General features: G+C 39.9%; 1 protein-coding gene across 3 annotated transcripts in view; it reads left to right on the top strand.

Moving 5' to 3' along the window:
- CERS6 (ceramide synthase 6) overlaps positions 1-22745 on the top strand; it is a 319455-nt gene that overhangs the window by 67037 nt on the left and 229673 nt on the right. For all 3 annotated transcript variants that reach the window (XM_057551143.1, XM_057551145.1, XM_057551144.1), the window contains exon 2: positions 21896-22001. In XM_057551143.1, coding sequence (XP_057407126.1) covers positions 21896-22001 — 106 coding nt within the window. The remainder of the gene's footprint in view (positions 1-21895; positions 22002-22745) is intronic.

Below are 22745 nucleotides of genomic sequence, written 5' to 3' on the forward strand. Positions count from 1 at the left end.
TCAGTTACATATTATAGATATATTTTGGAATGACTTCCAAAATCTTTTCCTCCCTGCCCCATGAATACAATTTCTTTGACAATGTTTATGAAAGCATTAAAATACTGTTTACTATTTCCTATAGATATCTAGATTTCTGTTTTCTATTGATTACTAAGTCAAGTTTGACAGAACTGGTTCAAGCTTAACTCTTCAGGGAAATAAATCTGATCTGGTAGACAAAATTTAAGAATGACAGGGCTGTACAGTCATAACATTGGGAAGCAGCAGAGGAGATCCACATAGTTTCCAAAGCTGGGATCAGGGACCAGCCTAGCTGCTAATGCAGCCTAATAGGGTGGTGATTTATGAGCAAAAGGTTCCAATCTAACAGTCAGCGAGGGGCAGTAGGGAAACCGAAGCCTTTATTTTTTTCCCCATTGATTTGGTTCAAAACTGGGCCATGTTTTTCTCTAACAGAGAGAGAGAATGCCCACCCCATAAGCCTGATAGATTTGTCACCAGGATCCTGCTAGATAAGGAGTGCAGTAGTGGCTATGAAGAACTGGCAAGCGTGGAATGGGGGAGGGGGAGGATGGGGGAGGGGGAAGAGGAAGGGGAGGAGGAGGGAAAGGGGAAGGGGGAGGGGGAGGATGGGGGAGGGGGAAGAGGAGGGAAAGGGGAAGGGGGAGGGGAGGAGGGGGAGAGGAGGAAAAGAGGGAGGGGGGAAAGGGGGGAAGGAGGGGACCGAGATGATGATAGTAATAGAACTTTGAGGGACAGTTCCAGCAAATTACTAAAGGGACTTTTCAGGTGCATTTGAAATGAGGCACTTCCAGACAACATGTCTTGGGTTCTTCTCACTGAGTTAGAGGTGAAGGATGAGATGCTGTCATGTTAAACTAATAAATGACATTCTTAAGGCCAGAAGTTGAAAGGAATTCTGCCTGCAGCTTGGGAGCTTCTCCGCGGAAGGTTTCCAAGGTCTGGGAGTCAAGAGATCATTCGTCTCTGACAGGAACAATGGAAAGATCTAAATTAAAAATGGAGTTGTAGGTCTGCGTCTTTATTCCCATCCTGCATGGATTCATCACTTATCGTAATTTCAGGATAACCAAATTCCTTTAGTTGATAAGGAAACATCTTTCTTTTCAAAAAAACACCAAGCTAATGTATGAGGAAATATAATAATTTTTTAAATCATCATTTTGCAACCCCTAGTGAAATATTTGATTCAGTCAAACATCATCAGTGGGTGAAACAGATTAGAGGAGAATACTTCAAGAGAAGAGGAAAATGGATTAAGCCAATGGGACAGAAATCACAATAATTATTTAATATGCATAATGGATGTATGTGGCTTATTATTCTCTGCATTTTGCATGTGTTTGAAAAATTTCATAAAATAATTAAAGAGAATGGTTACCCTAATTTAAAAAAAAGGAATAGTCTTCAGAAACCTTCAGGCGCTAAGGGGTTTCACAGAGCAAAATTTTCTTTGAATGGAGATAGAAGTTTATAATTTCTTAGAAGCAATTTTTCTAAAGTAAAAAATGAGGCATGTAGAAGTTATTCCTGCCTTTCTAGCTCCTTCAACAAAAGCCAGTTTTGCTAAGTGTGTTATCTCTAAATTTCCTGTGCTGGGCAGTGATTGATTTGAAAACACAGTTGGAGAATTTACTGTGAGAATTATTTTTTTGTTGACTTCCCTGCTTTGGATTCTTGTCATCAAGCTCAAAATTCTGCAACTATATGTTCTAACATAGTTGTGTAGCATTGGTCTTGAGTACTGAAAAGGAGCCACAAATCTATGGCAATTATAATCCCAGATTTTGAGATCTGTGTAATGGGCACAGGCAGCAGAGAGCTAAATGCATGAGTTTTTGTGGGTTTCTAATGTAACCCAGCTACTTCATTTAGGGCAAAGTGTTGACTATTTTGAAATTTATAAAGTATCCTTTAAAACAGGTGTCAGAACTTTTTTTGCTCCCTTGTTACTGCAAATCTAATCTCTTCTTGGCAACATTTCCCTGTTATTTTTTAAAAAAATAATTTTATTAGTATGCTGAAAGTGTTAGCATTCAGTGGTAGTTAGGAAGTGGTTTTCCCCTGTAATGTAGGTGAAATTTTGAATCAAGTGGGAGAAAATGGTAGTAGTGAGATGCCAAAGCTTTTGTGTGTTTTCTAACTACTTGAATGAATGAATCAAACTCAATTAAAATACATCTTAATAAATATTCAAGTATTTATTATATGCCAAGAATAATAGTGACTGTGTTAGTGATGCTTTTGGCTAAGTAACAATACCTACTGATATTAGCTAAATGAAAAAGCTATTTATCTTCCATAATATAGATTGGTGGTTCTAGTTTGGATGCAATAGCTTTACAAAGCCAGTAGAGACCTGGGCTCTTTCTGCCTTTCTGCTCTGCCATTCTCAATGTTTGGTATTTGTCTTTAAGCTTGTCACCTCTTGATCGCATTATGGCTGCCACTGCTCCAAACATGACCTTTTACAATAGGAAGGAAGAGGAAGAAAGAGGCTGAGTGGAAAAATAAATAGTTCTTTTAATATGGGAGAAAAATTTTCTGAGTCTTTTCCACACCTCCAGTAGCTGTTAGGGAAACAGAGAAAGCAGAGGACATTTGGAGGACAAGATTCTGATTTTCGTGATTGTCTGAGATCAATCATAATTCATAAGTAGGCTTTCCAAATAAAAGAGCTTTTGTTTGCGAGAAAGGAGGGGTGGTTGTTGGATGGGAGACCAACGCTGTGCACCATGGTAGCGTGTGCCAGGCTTTCAGAGAAGAGAGGGAGCAAGCCCTGGTCATCGAGGATCTCACTACCTGATGGTAGGGAGAAGACAACTAGCCAAATGTCTGCAGCGATCTGTAGAGTGAGAACAGTGTCAAAGAGGTGCGAATACAATACCATTATAGGAGGATTGGGAGAGAGGTGCATAGATTCAAGGAAAACTTGGGGAAGATAGCATTTGAAATGAGCACTGAAGTTTTCAACAGGTGTAGATGGGCAGCCAAATGGCCTTGGGTCATATAGCAGATATCCCAGAAGAGTAATCACTGGTAATTGTGGAGAGGATTTGAAGCCCAAACATATCATGGGTTGCTGCATTGCATTAGCAGCAGATGAATGAAAGTGCAACTTAATGTATTCTGAAAGGCTGTGTTGTTATGTGCCAGGTACAGTGCTGGTGTGTTTTCCAAATAGACTTACCTTCCTTGGTAGACGTGTTCATGTCTCTCCCCTCTGTGCTCCACTCATTGAAGAGCCACCCCGGACTGCATATAAAATTGAACTTTAAACTCATGTGTGTTTCCTTCCTTTTTAAAAAAATTTTTATTGGAGTATAGTTGATTTACAATGTTGTGTTAGTTTCAGGTGTACAGCAAAGTGAATCAGTTATACATATACATATATCCACTCTTTCTCATGTGTGTTTCTGAGGTCTGTTGTTTATAATCTGTGGGTTCAGGCAGTATTTTTTTTTACTTAATTTTTAAATTGAAGTATCTTTGATTTACAATGTTGTGTTAGTTTCAAGTGTACAGCAAAGTGATTCAGTTATACATATATATGTTCTTTTTCAGATTCTTTTCCCTTATAGGTTATTACAAAATATTGCAGGTAGTATTTTTTAAGGAAGTCCCAGAGGACCTCAAGCCACAGGTCCAGCTTTCTTAATGTGATGTGATAATATCATGCAGTTTAATGAACTGTGGTAGGCTTATAATGCTGGTGATTTACGTTAGTTTCATGATGTTTAATAAACTATACTAAGTTATTTTTGGTACAGTTAGCACAGTCATTGAGCTATTTTTTCTGGATGGAAAGAAATGAGCAAAAAGAAATGGTGATTGTGAAAGAAATAGTCTTCTTTAATGTTTCCATGCAGATTGCCCAGCACTTGCCCTTATTGTGGTCAGACTGAAGCAAGACTGGGGACTCAGTGGAGAGAACTGAGAGACCCAAGTGACCTTTCAAAGAATGGTATTTGCAGAAGGAAAAAATCCCATGGAATAAAAAGATTTAAAAAATATTAATAATACAGCACTCAGGGGATTGGATTGACCATAAGCCTGGTGAATGAGGGGGCAGCCAAAAACTTAGTGTTAACTCCTGATTGTTTACGTTTGATTCTAGAATGAGAAAGATGATAATTTTACTCTTCTCTGAGTTAGTATGAGATTTTAGGTATGGTGTTTTATATATATATATAAATGAATATATATATATAATTTATCTAAAATATGTAAATATATGTAATGAATTTCTCTGTATAAAGGACTTATTTTAACACAGTTACAGTGCCCTTATCACACCCAACAAAATTAATTGTAATGTTTTTATATAATAGTAACATATTTTACCATATTTATATGTATAGTATATAACCAGACTGTATCTATGTGTGTATCTGTGCCTTTGTCTCTGTGTAGACATTTTACCTGTAGAAAAGAAGATCCAGAACTTCATAGCTGCTTTTGAATGTTGTAGGATTGTTGTGTGGAAGAAAGTTTGAATTTTGTCGTCTTTGTTCCTCTTGGTAGGAAAGACCCAATTGGTAGAGTTACAGGGAGACATTTGGGCTCATTTCTAAGGAAGAATTTCCTGAGAGCGCTTCGCATAGGTGCAATGGGCTGCTTTAGGTCACAAGGGAATTCCTGCATGCCTTAAGACCTGTCTGTTCAAATCTAGGCTGATGGAGTGGTTCTCCGGCTTCAGCATGCATTGAAATACCTGGAGGGCGTGTTCAGACCCAGATTGCTAGACCGCCACCCTCAGAGTTACTGATTTAATAGGGCTGGGGTGGGGTGGGGGGCGGAATTTTCACTTCTAACAACTTCTCAGGTGATGCAGATGCTTCTCATCTGGGGACCACAATTTGGGAGGCCCTGGACCAAAACATACTTACCAAATTAGGAATCATTTGGGGACTTTTGTTAAAAAGCAGAATCTGAATCAGTTGGTTTGGAACTGGGCCTGAGATTCTGCATTTTTAACCTTTCCCAGGTGATGTCAGTGTCCCTGGTCCATGGTGCTTGAGTAGCAGGGCTAAAGAATCCATCAGGGATGGTGAGGCTTGAGGAAATGTAAACATCCAGTGGGCGGTTAGACCAGAGGAGATAACTCTGAGCTTCTGCGAAATAATTTTATTTTGTAAATGCCCGAAGGGGACATAGAAAAAGTTGACTTTTGCTTAAAAATGTTTTTTTTTCATGGTAAAATTCCCTTTTGTTACAATTATCACACCATAATTACTAACATTTTATGACCCTTCTCTTCAGGTCTTTAAATAAGAACTCATTTAACTCACTCTAAGCTTTTGCCCCTCAGGAAAATGCCTCATTGATTGAATCCACCACTGCGCTTTAAATGGAAATGACCTTCATGTTCTTTTATTCAACTGAGCTCTGATGTTTACTTGCAGATTTGGTTATTTCTCATAAATGGTCCCATTGAAGAATTTTGAGGGTTTAATACCATTATATCCACTCATTGTGGCCATGGAAGGTTGTGGCCATGGAAGGATTACAGTAAATCAAGAGATGACTAATCCTTTAAAAAAAATGACATGGATCTATATCCATTGCTTGGATAAGTAAGGTTGCATTAAGGAAATGAAATGTCTCTCGTGGGGAAAGGTATGTTTCCCAATCAAGAACCAAGTGCATATTTTATTCTATTTTCTCCTATTTACTCTGTATGAGTAAGCTGTGTTTTGCCTTTGCTGCCTTCAAAGTTGTCTCTCCACCTCTTATGTGAGCTTTGATTCTAATCTTGGGAGTTTACATCAGTTTTAAGGTTTAGGTTTTCTGGCATTAAGGGCATATTCTCATAGAATCACAAGCAGTTCTTAGACGAACTGGAAGTACAAGATGAAGACCTCAAAAAAGAAAAGCTGATTTTTTTTTTATATAAACAATATTTTATTCAAATACAATTCTAAACATTTCTTTCATTTAGAATATTTACAAACACTGTATGAAACGCAGGACTGTGTCATCTAGATTCTAAATTAAAGACGAATGTTAATAATCAGAAAACATTTTAATGTGATCTTCAGAGTTGTATCATTCTTTGGTTTTTCTGTCTTCCCTCTTTCATGAAATAAGTGATTACTCAAATATCAGGGTTGTGTTTTAAAAGTCATTGAGTTATAACGTTGGAGAAAAGCTGATTACTAATAGCTCTTTTAACCTTTTGATATGTTGTTTTTCTCATACAAAGGGAAATAAACCAGCATCTGCCTGCTTTATGTGCCAGGCACTTTACATTCATGTTTCATTTAATTCTTACGGCCCAGGTGGTATAGTCACATCATTGGGAAACTGGCTCAGGGTGGTAAAATGATGAAGCTAATATCCCACAGCTAGTAAGTGGTCAACCAGGATTTGAACCCAGGATGGCCTATCTTTAAAGCCACTTAGTTTCTTTTTGTATGATGAGGCTTCCTAATACAAACAGCAGATTCTTTGGAATGCAGATGTTCCCACATCGTGTACGGTGGCGTGACAGTAGAGGGCTCTGAGTGGGAGAGGGAGAAAATAAGTGTCCTGGCCAGTCAGAATCTCTGTAGTTTCTTATCCAGCGGCCACCAACAAACTCATATCAGCTGTGCTACAAAAATCAAATGGCAGTAGATAACCAGTTGGCAGGAGTATCCTCAGACTAAAGATTTTGAACAAGGGAGAACACTCTGTGCTGATCATTGAACCACCATCTCTCAGCTGTAAACCCACCCTTCTAATTTTGTCTGTGGCCTTGGGACTGAGGCTCTAAAAACCACATTCCTCCTTTGCTAGCTCTTTCCCTGTAGTTTCTGCCAATATGGGGCATTAGAGGGGCCTGCACGGCTGGAGGAGAGAGGTTGCAGGAGGGAGACCAGACCTGTTTATCCTCTTTACTTACTTTCTTGAAAGTGTCACCTCGGCCGCGGTTCTTCACCCAGGAGAGGTGGTTTATTTTCAGCAATTGATGTCCGGTTTCTTATTTACCCACCCTCACCCCCGGCGCCCGCCTAGAAGCAGCTGTGTTACATCCCCTTCAGAGGCATCATCCCTAGTTGGGGACGGCCCCCTCCTTAGGGCTCTGGATCCACCTTTTTGGGGGTCCCTCCCTCATCTCCAGTCTCCCCTCTTTCCCCAGGGCTGTTGGCTGCTCTTGCTTCCTCTGTGACCTCTCAGGGTCGCCTTTGTGTCTTTCAGTTCTCCTATACCAATTTAACTCATTCCTTACATTAAATTCTCTCTGTCAAAATAACTTTCAGGGCTTCCCTGGTGGTGCAGTGGTTGGGAGTCTGCCTGCCAATGCAGGGGACACGGGCTCGAGCCCTGGTCTGGGAAGATCCCACGTGCCACGGAGCAGCTAGGCCCGTGAGCCACAACTACTGAGCCTGCGCGTCTGGAGCCTGTGCTCCGCAACAAGAGAGGCCGCAATAGTGAGAGGCCCGCGCACCGCGATGAAGAGTGGCCCCCGCTCGCCGCAACTAGAGAAAGCCCTCGCACAGAAACGAAGACCCAACACAGCCAAAAATAAGTAAATAAATAAATAAATAAATAAATAAATGGATCATCACGTTTTTAAAAAAAAAAATAATAACTTTCAGTTTCTGTTTTCCTGACTAGATCCTTGTGGATGCACACTCTCTCAGAGAGAACTCCTAAGCTGTGCTGAAGCGTGGTGTGAACGCACACTGCCCACTGCTGACATGGGGGAGTCGGGCAGAAGTCCTAGCAGAACTTGAGGGATTTGCAGACAAATTTGTTAGGTTCACATTCCTCCCACACAATTCCATCCTGGGACAGCATGTTAAATATGAGAAAGGAATAGGAAAAGGCTGCCGACTGAGAGAAGCTGTCTATCCTAGAGTCCGATTTGCCTCTACGTTTGGGGATGACACTGTTTCTGGGCCTCTGTTTCCTCACCTATAAATCTTTTTTTAAAAAATAAATTTATTTTATTTATTTATTTTTGGCTGTGTTGAGTCTTCGTTGCTGCGCGCGGGCTCTTCTTTAGTTGCGGTGAGCGGGGGCTACTCTTAGTTGAGATGTGCGGGCTTCTCATCGTGGTGGCTTCTCTTGTTGCAGAGCACGGGCTCCAGGCGTGCAGGCTTCAGTAGTTGTGTCATGCAGGCTCAGTAGTTGTGGCTCGTGGGCTCTAGAGTGCAGGCTCAGTAGTGGCACACGGGCTTAGTTGCTCCGCAGCGTGTGGGATCTTCCCGGACCAGGGCTCGAACCCGTGTCCTCTGCATTGGCAGGCGAATTCTTAACCACTGCACCACCAGGGAAGCCCCTCACCTATAAATCTTCAGTAATGCTAATTACGGAGTCAAGTGAAGTTAGGAGAGTAAGAATACTTAGAAAAAGTATGAGGCCTTGGGTGAAAGTAAACTATCATGATGGTCAAGTAAATACTGCAGTGCTGTCATTAGGCTTGATCTCTATGGGAAGGAGTTTGCTGAGGCCATAGGAGTCTTTGAGTGACATTGGGGCGGGGCTTTTGGGGGCTGATGACCAGTCACAGAGGACCTGCTCTGACCTGGCACTGTGATCAATGCACTACATATATTATCATTCAACTTCTACCATTTTATAGACAAAACTGATTTTGCTGATGTCGAGTCAGCTTTCTCCCTTCCTGTTGGTGTGTGATGGATGGTGTCCAGTCTGTTTTTTACAGTCTTTTTTGCTGGTGAAACAGGCACATGATAGGTAGTTGGTGTTAAAATTGGTGTTAGGCTGTCGAATTCTTCTGGGGGGAATTCTGGCATATTGGTAGATCTTGACCTCAAATGAAAACCCTTATGAAACTCTCCTTCCTGAACTGCTCACTCTGTTTTGAAATTCTGATTTGAAAGTCGTTGTATTACTGGTAATTCACCATTAGGCTCAAGGGCACTGTCTTCGTTACCTCCACACACCCATAAGTCTTCAGCGGTAGACCGGGGGTAAAATAAAACCAGGCATGGTTCATTGATTATCAAATCTTGTGGTTTTGAGGCACCAGTGGACAGTCCTTGTGATTCTGATATCTGGGCCAAAGGAAATGTTCACAGACCCGTGAGCATGTGTAACCAACTAAAGCCAGAAATATTGGAGAGTGCAGCTCTTGGAGTAGAGTAGGAGGGGTCTATATTGCATGCATCTTTACCCCTTAATTTTTAGTTCTAGTCACTGAAACACTGAACTCCTCTTTTGTAAAACAGTGATAAGAAAATCTGCTTGCATATCCCTCGGAGATATTTTGAAGATTGACTGAGAGGAAAGTGTGAAAGCGCTTGGTGAATTGCAAGGCACCTGGCAAATGTAAGGAATTAAAGGATTAATGCGTTACAGGAAGGCTTGGAACTCTCCCAGACCTAATGTTTAGCTTTAGGGCTGATTTTGAGACAAAGCTACCAGTTACAAGGTCCTGTTAAGACAATCTGTCAACAGACCTTGAAGACTTGCTTCTTGCCCCTGTGCTCTCCTCGGCTGGTCGTCTGAGGAAGATGAGTGATAAGGAATGCCTAGACCCCATCACAGAGCGAGGATGAAGACAGTGACAAGGAAGGTGTCTGTAACAGTGCTGAGGGGCACAGTCAGAGGGAATTCTGAAGCACTCTGGCAGAGCTCTTGATTTGTTCTATGTGTCAAAAGCCGACAGAATGTGCTGGAAGCAGCAGTAAGAGATGGAGTTGCCGAAATCGCACTCGGTAAGTTAAAGAGGCATAGCTGACAGTGACAAATGCTGTGAGGGCACCGTTGTATCCCTCAATGAGAGGTCCGGATGGTATCATTCTCAGTGTGCAAAGGAAAGCAGATTGAAAATAAAACCTTCCTCATACGTGTACAGTATTCCCCAACGATTCACTGACCATTATGGTAATTTTATAAGCATCATAATGCTGTGATAATGTCTCAAAGACTTTCCTGACTACAAAGGTATTTTCGTATATAAATATATGCTGTATAGTTTTCCTTCTAATAAATATCTTAAATGCCTTTTGCATCTTATTTTATGCAAAAGGCAGGGGCATATTTTTCTTTGTTTAAGAGAAAGACAGTTTCTTTGAATTTTATGAACTTCACCTTTAATGGCTAGATTGTATGTTTTTTGAATAGTTGAACTCGTGGTGAAATATCCGAAGTCGAGAGTTTTTGTTTATTTTTGCAGAATCCTGGAAATGTATAGCAAGTGGAGACAATTTTGACATTTCTCAAGTCAACTTGGGCTTTCCAAGAATCTCACCTCTTGGGGTGGGATAGGGAGGGTGGGCGGGAGACGCAAGAGGGAGAAGATATGGGGATATATGTATATGTATAGCTGACTCACTTTGTTATACAGCAGAAACTAACACACCATTGTAAAGCAATTATACTCCAATAAAGATGTTTAAAAAAAGAGAATCAGCTCTCAGCTGATGGCACTGAGCCTTTCTAGTCTCTGATCTGCACCTCTGATGAGATTGGAGTAGGCTAGACTGACAGGTCCCTTTTACTACAGCTGTTCCTGATTTTTGGAAAGCCTCTTGTGAATTTTTTTTAACAATAGCAACAACAACAGCAAAGTCTCTCCCATGATCATTTATTAATAAAAACAGCCATTGTCTAAGGGTCTCTTCTACGCCCTTAGAGAAAAGAATACAGTTAGATTCAGAAAAGAACCCTTAAAATACTAAAAAATAAAAATTTAAAGTGAGGACAGAAAAAGATGGATGAGGAAGGGTTTGTGGGATCTGCACTGTTTATTCTTGAAGAGAGAAGAATGCAGGATGACTTCATCGGTGTTTTCAAATATTTGAGGAGGTTATTGACTGTACCATTTCTCCAGAGGGCTGAGAAAAGAGGAAATGGGTTTATATTTCAGCTCGAAAGAATGATGCGGGAAGAACATTTTGAGTCAAACGTGATGAAAAACTAAACTAGGATACCAAGGGAAGATTTTTTTTTCCTACTTTTTATTTTGAAATAATTATAGATTCACAGGAAATTGCAAAGAAATGTACAGGGAGGTTTCATGCTTGAAGGAAGTTTTTGAATGATCTCTCTAGAGAGAAAGTTTGGCTTGGAAAAAGGAGGCTGGACCAGGTGACATAGTAAGCTCTTAAATTTTCTGGCTCTTTCATGAATTTTTGCCATCCTTGTGTTCTTCCCATAAGTTTCCCACTGCAGCTTACCGAGCAGCACAGACGAGAGGTCCTCCTAACGTGTGAAATGTATGCTCCTTGTAGTGAGAATTTAAGACTAGCCAGCACTTAACTGAATATTTTCCAAATGTTGAATACTGTCAATCTTCACACACATTCTGCAAAGTAGGTTTTATTGTCTCCATTTTTAAAATGTGGTAACTAGGGTTCAGAAATGTTAAAGAGCTTTCCAACATTCCAAGCTCAGAGCAGATTCACTTCGGATATGGGTTTGCTCTAAAGGAATTTTCCTTTCTACTCTACCTAGAAACAAATTCATATTTTTTCCTAAGGAGAGAATTGTCTTCTGCCTGCCTGCTGCTCTGCATGCCATCTTCCCCTATCTCTGTCCCTTTCCAGTTAGTCTCAAGATGCCAGTGATTTAGAAATATTCCCCGACATGAACAGAGTGTAATTATGATTTTCATTATATAGATGAAGGAATAGAGAAGTTCTGTTGGCGTTTCCAGGCACAGGCAGAAGCAATTATTTTCTGGAGGCATCTCAAAACTCTCTTGGAGTATTTAATGTTGGTAACATTTTTCTTGAAGTGATTTCGTGCCATTTCATATCTTCTGGTGTACCATCGACTTGAACTTCATCCTTTTCTCTACTTGACAAGGTACTGAAATGGCATTTTATTTTTATTCTACATACTGTTCTCTCCCTTGTCTCAGTCACAGTGGAGTCCTTTGCTTCAAGAGGTCCATGGAATTAGCTGAATTGCGGCTGTCGTAGGGCTTTCCGTGTTCAGTTTTGGTGTCACTGAGGTTTTGAGTCTTACCCGGCATAGAGACCATTCAGTTCATTTCTATTTTTAAAGCTATTTATTTTTTATTTTTGGTGTTAAAAGTTTGCATCCTCATTTTAAGATGTTGAAAACCATAAGAAAGCATAAAAAAAGAATGTTAAAGTAAGCCACAATCCTATTATCTGGCAATAGCATATCTTCAGCTTCTGTTATGTGTTAGAAGTTTATATGTATAGATAAGTAGTCAGCATATAAACATTATTGTACCTCTTGTTTCTGAGCTTTCTTCCATGTTATTAAATATTCAGTGAACACATGTAAAGGTTGTTTACCTTTAAAATAAATATAAAGCATACATATGCCCAAACTTAAATAATACAGAGAAGTATAAAATGCAAATTAAGCTTCCTAACCCCCCAAAATTATCACTGTTAACGATTTCTCACTGCTCTTCCTGAAAAAAGTGTTTTTTTAAGTACACAAATGGGATATTATACTTGTTGTGCTGTATGTTGCCTTCTGCATTGACTATTATGTCTTGAAGCGTAACAGATCTACCTCATTTTGTCTTATGGAATTCCATTGTATGGATGAGCCATATTTCATATGGCTCCTTCTAATAAATATTTGTTTCCTGTCTTTTTTGTTATTTTAAGCAGTACCGCAATCAACTTTATTTTTAAAAATGCCAGTATATCTGGAGGGTAAATTCCTAGGAGAAATACAACTAGTAATGCTCACAAGGGCTTAGGCAGTTTAACAATTTGCTAAATACTGGTAAATTGCCTTTCAAAGATTGCACCACTTTAGACACCCACCAAGAGTTTACCAGAGTACCTGTTTCTTCTTACTCTTGGCAGCATTGGAATTTCTCAAAATTTAAAAATTTTTTGGCAAATGGTACAGTGATAATGGTACAGTGTTTTGATATCAGTTTTTTTTTTTTACTTATCACTTTTTAAAATTAACATGGCTCTTCCAGCATCTGGAGGTCACCTGCATTCCTTGGCTCGTAGCCTTTCCTCCACCTTCAAAACCAGCAGCATAGTATCTTCCAGCCTCTCTCCTCTCTGACCCCTGCTTCCGTCATCTTTTTCTCTCTGGCATTCTTGTTCTCCAAATCCTCGGCTGTATGTCACATTATCAGCCTGAAGGGTATGAAATATTTATTTATTCTCACTGCCCAGATGATTTCATTAGTCTTATGGTTTTATGTGGCATCTGTAGGTTGATGACACCAAATTTGTATCTCTAGCCCAAAGCTCTCCTGAACCCCAGACTACTCTATCCAACTGCCTATGTAGCATCTCCACATATAAGCCTAATAGCTTACAAGCTTAACCTCACACTTACTAGCCCCAGACTAACTCTGTCCTTCCAAGGGCTCAGGGCAAAGACCTGTCGGCCTCCTTTATTCCTCTCTTCCCGTCTCATCCCACGTTCAATCCAGTGCATGCTGTGAGCCCAGCGTTCAAGATAGTTTGAAGACTTGACCACAGCTCACCACCTCTTTTGCCACCACTCCCTTTGGGCCGCTGTCATCTCTCCCAGGATAACTGGAGCAACCCCCCAGTTGGCCTGCTCCCATTCTCGCTCCCCTTCAGTCAGTTCTCAAGAGAGGAACCAGTGATTCTGTTTAAATATAAATCACTCATTTAGGTTTTCTTCTCAGAGTCCTGCAGTGGCTTCCTGCCTCACTCATGGTAAAAACCGAAGTCCTTCGTGTAGTGCACAAGGTACGATGATGTGGCCTAACCCTAACCCCACCTTTCTCTTCTCGCTCTTCCTAACTCTGCTCTGGCCTCCTTGGCCCTCTGGTTGTGTCTTCAGCATCTCAGACCTACTCCTTTCTCAGGGCCTTTGCTCTTAGCTGCTGTTCCTTCCAGAATGTTCTTCCTCCACTTCTCTTCCTACTTGATTTCCTTACCTTCTCAGGAATCTGCTCACTTTCTCAGGAGCCTTCCCTTGACCAGTCCATTGAAAATTGCAACCCCACCTCATCCTTCTTAGCAGGCTTTATTTTTCTCTATAGTACTTTTCACTATCTTGCATCACATGCATCACTTTATTTTTCAATCTCCCTTCCTCCCCACTGGAATGTAAACTCCATAAAAGCAGGGAAATTTGTTCACTGCTGCATCCCCAACACTTAAAGCAGGGCTGACTCATCATAGGTACTCACTGAGTCATTTGTTAGTGAATCATTAAGCTGTTTACCATTTTCCCTATTATGAAATGATGGTGCGTGAAAATCTTTCCATTTATGGCTTTTTTTCTTTGTTTGACAGATTTCCCTAGATAAATACCTAAAAGTGAGATTTCTGAGTGAAGGTGTATGACTATATCATATTATTTTAACAGTGCCTCTTTAATCAGGTTTTATTATTTTAGGGAAAGGAGAAAATGTTGTTTTTATTAATAGATTATGTTAGGATTGACCAGGTCTAAATCTTGTCTCAACTATGTAAGTGTTAAGATCTTGAGCAGATCCTTTAACTTCTTTGAGATTTAGTTTATATTTCTGTAAAATGGGACTAAAATTTACTTCGAAGAGTTGTTGTTGGACTAAAAAAAAAAAAAAAAAGAATAAAACATTGCAAAGCACTTGGCACTTAATAACTATCAATAAATATCAGTCTCCTGTCTCCATCCTGGCTGTCTTTCCACTAAATGTGGAAGCAGCTTTATCTTAGAATTGTAGCATACACAGTCCCACACATACACCTACTCTCCCAGGCACATGCACCCATGTGTATCTAAACATGCACCCACGTAGCTTTCAATATCCAATCTATACTGTTCTCATAAGTTTAAAGTTTGTGATACTTTCTGTGACTGTTGCCATGGCACAGCCGTAACTGGTGAATGTTGGAGGCTGTGGAGGTGCTGGTGGTCAAGCAATGAATTGAGTCAGTCAACCCCTGTTCATTTCTTTTTTCTTGGACGTTCACTTGTTCATACTTAGGTTTCTTTCCAGCACGGTCTGGGGTGGGACATATGTTATTTCTCATAATTGGGTTTAAGCAGTTAATCTGTTATTAATTGCTTGTGATTAATTTCAGAGACCTTCCAAGTACTTTTGTATTTATCAACATATTTGCCATTTCTGATGTTCTTCATTTTTTCCTGAGATCTAAGCGTCCCTCTGATTTTGCTTCCTTTCAGCCTAAAGAACTCCCTCTAGTATTCTTGAAGTGGGGGTCTGGTGGCAGACAAATTCCCTTTGTTTTCCTGTCACCTTCATTCTTTGAAGAAAAATTTTGCTGGACATAGAATTTTGGGGTGACAATTTTTTTGGTTTTGATTTTGCTACCAGCACTTTAAAGGTGTTGTTTCACTGTCATTGAACCTCTGTGATGTCTGGTAAGAAGTCCTTTGTTTTTCAAATTATTGTTCCCTGTGTATAATGTGCCATTTTGTCTGGTGACTTTAAATATTTTCTCTTTATCTTTGGTTTTCATCAGTTTGACTGTGATTTTGTCTAGATTTTCCTTTTTTTGGAACTTATCTATTTTGGGGATTCTTGAGCTTCTTAAATCTGTATGTTTATGTCTTTTATCAGACTTGGGAAGTTATAGACTATTATTTCTTTCTATTACTAATATTTTCTTCTTCTTCCCCAGTCTGCCTCCTTTTTTCCTGGAACTCCAATTACCCATATGTTAGCCTTTTTGAAATTGTTCCACAGTGTGTGTTTCTTTATTTTGTCATTTTTTTCTTTCTCTTTCTCAGATTGCATTATTTCCATTGCCCTATCTTCAGGTTCACTGAATGTCTTTGCATGTCTTTACCCCTCACATTGGGCCATATCTTCCTTGCTCTCTGTCAACGTATTAGATTGTATCCTGGACATTGTGAGAGTTATGTTGTAGAGATTCTGGATTTTTTTACATTGCTCTGAAGAGTGTTGAGATGTCTTGTGTTAACAAGCAATTTACTCAGTTAGATTGAAATTGTAGCCTGTCAGGCCTGCAGTGGACCATGGCTTCAATCTCCATTCAGTTCTTTAAACCTCAGCTCCTACCTGCTTTCAGTTTACCTTGTACATATGTGGTTTGGGGTCAGCCAGAACTTCATTTATATGCAGAATTAGGGGTTGGCTTTTTTCTTTTGTGGTTCTCTAGCCACTCTCTGATTTCCCCAGGCTCCTTTCCTGGTCCCTGCAGCTAGACAAGAGAGTGTGTTTTCCTGTCAGAGCTTTATCTGCTTCTGTGATTGATCTCAGAGCTGAGCTGCAAACTAAATATATAAATAAGTAAACGGGAGCTTGTTCTCTGCTGGTTTCCTGCTCCAGCTTTTTACTCCCCTCCAAAGTCTACTTGCTTTTATTCCATCTCCAGAGCCCTCAAGTAGTTTGGTTTTGTTTTTAGGGGCTTGGCGTGTTTTGCAGAGTTTTTAAGGATGAAAAATTGATTTATTGGGAGCTCATTTCTCCATGTCAAAAACAGAATGCTTCTTTTTTTTTTTTTTTTTTTAGAATGCTTCTTTTAAGTATTTTTTAATCGAAATCTTTCCTGAGATAGCGGTAGACTCACATGCAGTTGTAAGAAAGAATACACTGAGAGCTCATGCTCCCTTCCCTACTTTCCCCCAATGGTAACCTTTTGTAAAACTGTAGTATGACATCACTAGCAGGATATTGACATTGACACAATCTGTTAAGCTTACACAGATTTCCCCAGTTGTACATTGTGTGCATGTGATTTAATTCTGTACAGTTTTTATCACATGTGTAGGTCTGTGTGTCCACCTCCACAGCCATCCAACTACTTTGAAAAGTGTAGGAAATGCTAGAGTCAGGAAGGACTAAGTCTCTGGCCATGCTCCCTACTGAAGATGATTACATAGTATTAAGTGATTAGAACTGACGTGTACCCTGTAAACAATTTTTTTTTTTGATCACTCTCTTTTTCCATAGTGTAAAGGTGTTTGAGTGCAAGAATCACTTCATGTTTTGTATATACCTTTAAGCACACCACAGCCCAGAGCTTACCTTGGTGCTCTGTGTAGAGACATTCAATTCATGTTTATAATACAAATACATGTTGTTAAATAGAACTAAAAAGTAGGAATGTCTTAGGTGTTTCCTCTGCTTTTACATTGAGACTAGTATTTTTCAAAGCTTACATCCTTGTTATATTGACTTTCAAATATGTTATACTACATGAAAGTACTTCATAGATGTTTGATCTTTTGAAGATGGTGTTGCTGCCTTTGATTAAAAAAGTAATTAGGTGAGCATTTCCTGGTAGAGGCAATCATCAAAGCTCAAAAGTACATATTCCCTTTCAACTATTATATTTGTAGGTACTCTTCCCCACCCTCTGTCTATCTCATTCTGTTTCTCTTTCTCCTACGACAACCCTTGTGAAAGACAGTTTTTATGACCTTACTTCTGTTTGAGCCAGCATTGGAGAAAAAAAAAATCCAGCATTTCTCTAATGGACCATGACAGTAGGTGTTAAAATTACAGTAGTTTTGTCATGAGTTTTATTTGGTGTCTAATATGCTGTCTTAAAAAAAAAAATCATCTTTTAGGAAGATAAAAATTATATCTTCTTTCTTCTCTCATTTGGGATTTGAAATTAATGTTTTCTGCCTCTCTTGTGAAAATTTTTTTTTATTAATTTTTATTGGAGTATGGTTGCCTTACAATGTTGTGTTAGCCTCCACTGCACAACAGAATGAATCAGCCATACACATACAGATATCCCCTCCCTTTTGGACTTCCCTCCCATTTAGGTTACCACAGTGCATTAGGTAGAGTTCCCTGTGCTGTACAGTATGAAGTTTTTTAAATCTTGGAAATTAAGTGTCTGGCTGTCTGTGCTAGATAAGTTGAAAAGAGAATGCCTAGTGAGAGGTTGGTAGAGCCTGATGAGAGGTTGGTGGGGCTGCTATGACATTATAGGGACAATGGAAATTATAGAAACAGCTTCTCGAGTTTGAGTGGTCAGTCTCCTACCCTCTGAGTCCCAAATGAGGACCCTGAGTAGATGTGGGTATTTAAGGGTGTTAAAATGCACAACCCCTATGAAAAAAAGAGGACGGGTACCTGCCATTGTATTTTAGCTGATTTGTTCATTCATTCATTCATCCATCAAGTATTCATTGAGTGGCCACAGTATGCCAGGCATTTCATAAAAATATTCTATGGCATAGTAACTTCTTTCAAAGGATTGAAGTGGTTTGATTTATTGTACATACGCATCACGGACCATTTAAACGGTAGAAATCTTCAACCTTTACATTGAGTTAAATTCTGTTAAATTTGTCTGTCACTCCTCACACCCCACCCCGCTCCTCAAATCCTCAGAATTGGGGACTTAGCTTGGCCAGTAAATTAAGATGGGGAGCTGATGATAACATTGACCTTCCTGGGAAAGAAGTATCCTGTCCTCTGCTTCCCTTGCCCTGGAGGCAGAGGATACTTGCCTCTCTGACCCTCTCTGCAAAGTGCGGGTGGTGAGAATCCTGCCTTGTCTGGTTGAGGGAGAGTAAATGGGTTTGTGTGTTAGGGTCCCCTGGAGGTGGGAAGTGTCATTAAGGTCATTCCAGCCTCCATGAAAGAGACCACACACACGGGGAAGAGGGACACACATAAACATAGCAACTCTTCCTGTGATACGTGTGGGCACACCACCCTGTAGGGCCATGGAGATTGATGGGGGAGCTGGGGAGGTTTGGGTCCTGAGAGAAGGCCAGGTGTGGATGGGCTCAGAACCTGAAGGCATTGCTGGTGTGGACTCAGTGTGGACCTATGCCAGGTCTGAGGCTTGATGATGGGGCTTGCTACAATTTATTGCCCAAATGGGGAACACTTAAATGATTGTGGCAGAATAGCAAGCAGGGATGCTTTTGTCGGTAAAGTTGGTACCATTAACAATGATGCTGGGACAACCAGGCTGTGAGGGTAAACTGAGGTAAGTGGTTACTCTACCTGATGACCCTTGTGTTTTTCAGTTGCCTGTCTTGGTTTCTGGTCTCTTCTTTTTCGCTTGGTACTTTCAGAGCTTGTTGAAAGCGCATGGCTTGACACAACATAGCTGAAGTTTAGTGTGTTGCTGGACCCAGAGAGTCACGGTGTGTAAATGCTATGGTGTGAAACCATACACATGGCTCCCGTCAAAGATTTTAGACAGAGACCATGTGACGTGGTGTTTTAACATATACATGTGTTTGTATATACACACAACTTATGTACCTATGATGTAATTATTATAATTTTTTACATGAGGACATGTAAAAATATGATGTGCCCAATCTCTCTGTGCCCAGTATGAGGACGTTGGGCATAGAGAGATTAATTTCTGAAGCTAAGGCTCCATAGCCAGACAGTAGCAGAGATAATTCCCACCTATCCTTTAGACACTGCTTAAAAAACATGTTTACAGAGCATCATATATATTTGATAATTTTGATTATCAAAATTTCATAAGCCTGATGACCAAGGGATGTGCCTTCTTCAAGATGCTGTTGTTATTAGTGCTGGAAATTTAGAGAAGAGTTTCAAAAAAGTGGTTTGAAGTTTAAAAGAGGAGGAGTGAGGTGTAAAACCTTATATTGTATAACATACTAAAGGAACCTTTTTGAATGCTTTTGTATGTTACTGGGAGATGATAGCAAAGGTGAGGAAGTTGTTTTGAAGAGATTCTGTTGAGTGAATTTCTTGACTCTCCTAGCGTCTGCCCGCGCATTGTTGTGGGACACAGAGAGATGGTCTGTTAACTTGTCAACAGTACTCACAACAATGATGGCAAGAGTGAAAACACATTTACAGAAGATAGCCAGTTGATCAGATTTCTTGACCCTCTCCTGCGTATGCCTGGCATTGTCACGGCATATTCAGAGATGACGTGATCAGCCTTTGCATTTAGACTCTTCGCTCTTTAGAAGAAGAAAGCAGACCACGTACTAGAACAGGAGGTTGTTACAAGGATGATGACGCCAAATTCCGAAAGGGAATTTGAATACAGTGTTTCAGAAGTTGTGGGAGTTGGGAAGACGAGGGAGGGCTGGGGAGAAATCCAACAGGGAAGAGTAGAAGGCAACCATTGGAAGTGTTGATTTTGGCTTTTATACCAAGCTAATTTTGCTATTTTACCTTTTTAAGAAAACTTTTGCGGATCTCATGTCTTTTCACACCCCGCATTATACCTTATGATGAAGAGGCAGATAACCATGAAGCAGGAAACTTTGTCAAGGGAACAAGGTCTGGACACTCTTCTGGTCATTGCCTATCAAACTTTATTTCTTTCCACTAGCTACATCCATAGCTCCACGATTACTGGTCATAGTGAAGACCCAAAGTTATTTAAAAAAATACTACACTTCTCTTTAAGAAGGTAGGGGCATAGGTAACATGTTTTAGAAAATTTTATGTTACAAAGAACTGAGAATGCAAAAGTTTGGGAAAATTCCAGTTTCTAGATTTACATACTAGGGAGGGGTGGTTATTCTTCCTAACTTCGTCCCAGAGAGCCCAGTGAAACAGGATTTATATTGCATTTTCTGTGTGTATCTTTCCTGGTTTAGGCTTGCATGTATAGTACTCCATTCTCCTGTTGGAATACATTTTTTTGTCTTTTACTTGAAATAGGACCCAGTGGGATATTATGTGTTACCATGTATGTAAACATCGTTAGTCCCCCTTAAAAAAAATTCCTCCCTTGTCTACTGTTCTTTCACTCATTCATTATTATTAAAGAAGCTTCATCTAAGATTTACTCATGATCTGTTTTGTATATATGTATTTTTAATTTATTTGTTTATATTTATTTATTTTTGCCTGTGTTGGGTCTTCGTTGCTGCACGTGGGCTTTCTCTAGTTGCGATGAGCGGGGGCTACTCTTCGTTGCGGTGCGTGGGCTCTAGGTGCGCGGGCTTCAGTAGATGTGGCGCGCGGGCTCAGTTGCTCCGCGGCATGTGGGATCTTCCCGGACCAGAGCTCGAACCCGTGTCCCCTGCATTGGCAGGCGGATTCTTAACTACTGCGCCACTGGGGAAGCCCCTGTTTTGTATATTTATCAGTTGCTTTTGGCCAACATTAAATTAATTTGCATCATACTTTCATATGTTATTATATTATTTGTATTTATAGAAAAAGTTAAATGTCACTACTAGAAAGGAACATGTATCGTACCTTATTTCTGGACCATTTAGTCTAAAACAACTCTAATGCTTTTCTTTTTAAAAAAGTTTTAGAGACATCATCATACTTTTGGGGCCCCATGCCCTCTGCCTGCATTCCTCCCATGCCTTGTTCATACATCAAACACGGCCAGAAATACAGCTAAGTCTTCCTGTTCTTCTTGACATAATCATTTGCTTACAATAAAAACGGTGTAGCTGATGCTTATAATCATTTCAGACTTTTCAGCTTGGCTGGGACATCATGCTGTTTGACACCTTTCATGATTGTTTATGAGAAAGAAGCAAATAAGCATAGAGAATTTTAAGATGTCCTAAGGAATTGGGGCTGAACATAGCACACTTTGATCATAGAGACAAAAATGGCGAATTTTTGGACTAGGGCTGATCAAAAGCATACTTTCTGTATGTATAATCAGATGGTTAGTAAACACTTTCTCATAGTAAAAATATAACATGACTTGTTAGTAAGAAGAATATAAATTGTCATTTCAAAATCATGGCTTTTTGGTTTATGTATCTCACGCAGATTTGTATTTGTCATTTGATAGTCTTTCTATCTGTTCAGTCTCATTAGAACTTGAGTATCAGGAGGTTTCAATATTTTAAAAGGATTTCTTTTTTTACTGTTACTGCTGGGAGACTAAAGGAGAAAAAAAAAAGTTAAATCTGCTTTAAAGGTACTGACATATGAATGTTGATGATGTCTACCCATAAAACCCTATCAACACTTTATTGGGACAGTTGAGTAATGTTTAACTGATGACATTAAGAACAGCTATAGAGAGAATAACTTGTGTCTTTGTTTTTTTTGTTTTTTTTTTAGATTTGTAGCCAAACCATGTGCCATAGCCCTCAACATTCAGGCCAACGGACCACAAATTGCTCAGCCAAATGCCATTCTGGAAAAGGTTTTTACTGCAATTACAAAGGTATGATTGTCCTTTTCTGGGATATGAATTGTCATGACCACTGTTCTCAGTCTGAAATCATTCAGTTCCTTCTCTCTTGGGTTTGAGAACTAACATTTGACTAGCCTCGTGTGTGAAAGTGTCCTCTTGGAAAGCACACAGGCATTGTGACTAGAGACCTGATTGTTTGAGACCTGATTGTTTGCTCCCAAGGTGATGTGAGACGCTTGTCTGTGAAGCACAGTCTAGATTAGATGGTGATTGGTCTAATTCTGTGCCTCTTAATCTCACATGACATGAAACAGTGTGTATGTGTAACAGTTGGATGGGACTTTGGGGAGAGCTGAGGAGTATAATTAATGTATTGTGAGAAAAAGCGCCTGTTTGCTTATAGCATTGTCCATATGTTCTAGCAGTTGTGATACACAGGCAGGTGAACAAAAAAGGGAATAATGGAAGGAGAGAAGAGCTGCAATATGAAGACATGAGGAGCGAGGGTCAGGAGAGTTATAAAGTACAGATTCATTGTGAAGAAAACGGGAGAGGAGATGATCGCTCTGGTGAGAGTTAAAGTCCAAACCAGGAGTGGGAAGAGGAGGCAGGGAGAAGATAGAGGGAAAGATTGCCATCCACTGCCAGCTGGTATTTCCTTAAGAACAAAAAGGGGAGGAAGACAGAAGTCAGAAACCCTCAAGCTAAGGCCATAAAAAATTAAGCAAATCACAGCATCCAAAAAGCTGATTCTTACTCATATCTCTCTCTTGT

The sequence above is a fragment of the Balaenoptera acutorostrata genome, chromosome 8, assembly GCF_949987535.1.
Source record: "Balaenoptera acutorostrata chromosome 8, mBalAcu1.1, whole genome shotgun sequence".
In the NCBI taxonomy this organism is placed as follows: Eukaryota; Metazoa; Chordata; class Mammalia; order Artiodactyla; family Balaenopteridae; genus Balaenoptera; species Balaenoptera acutorostrata.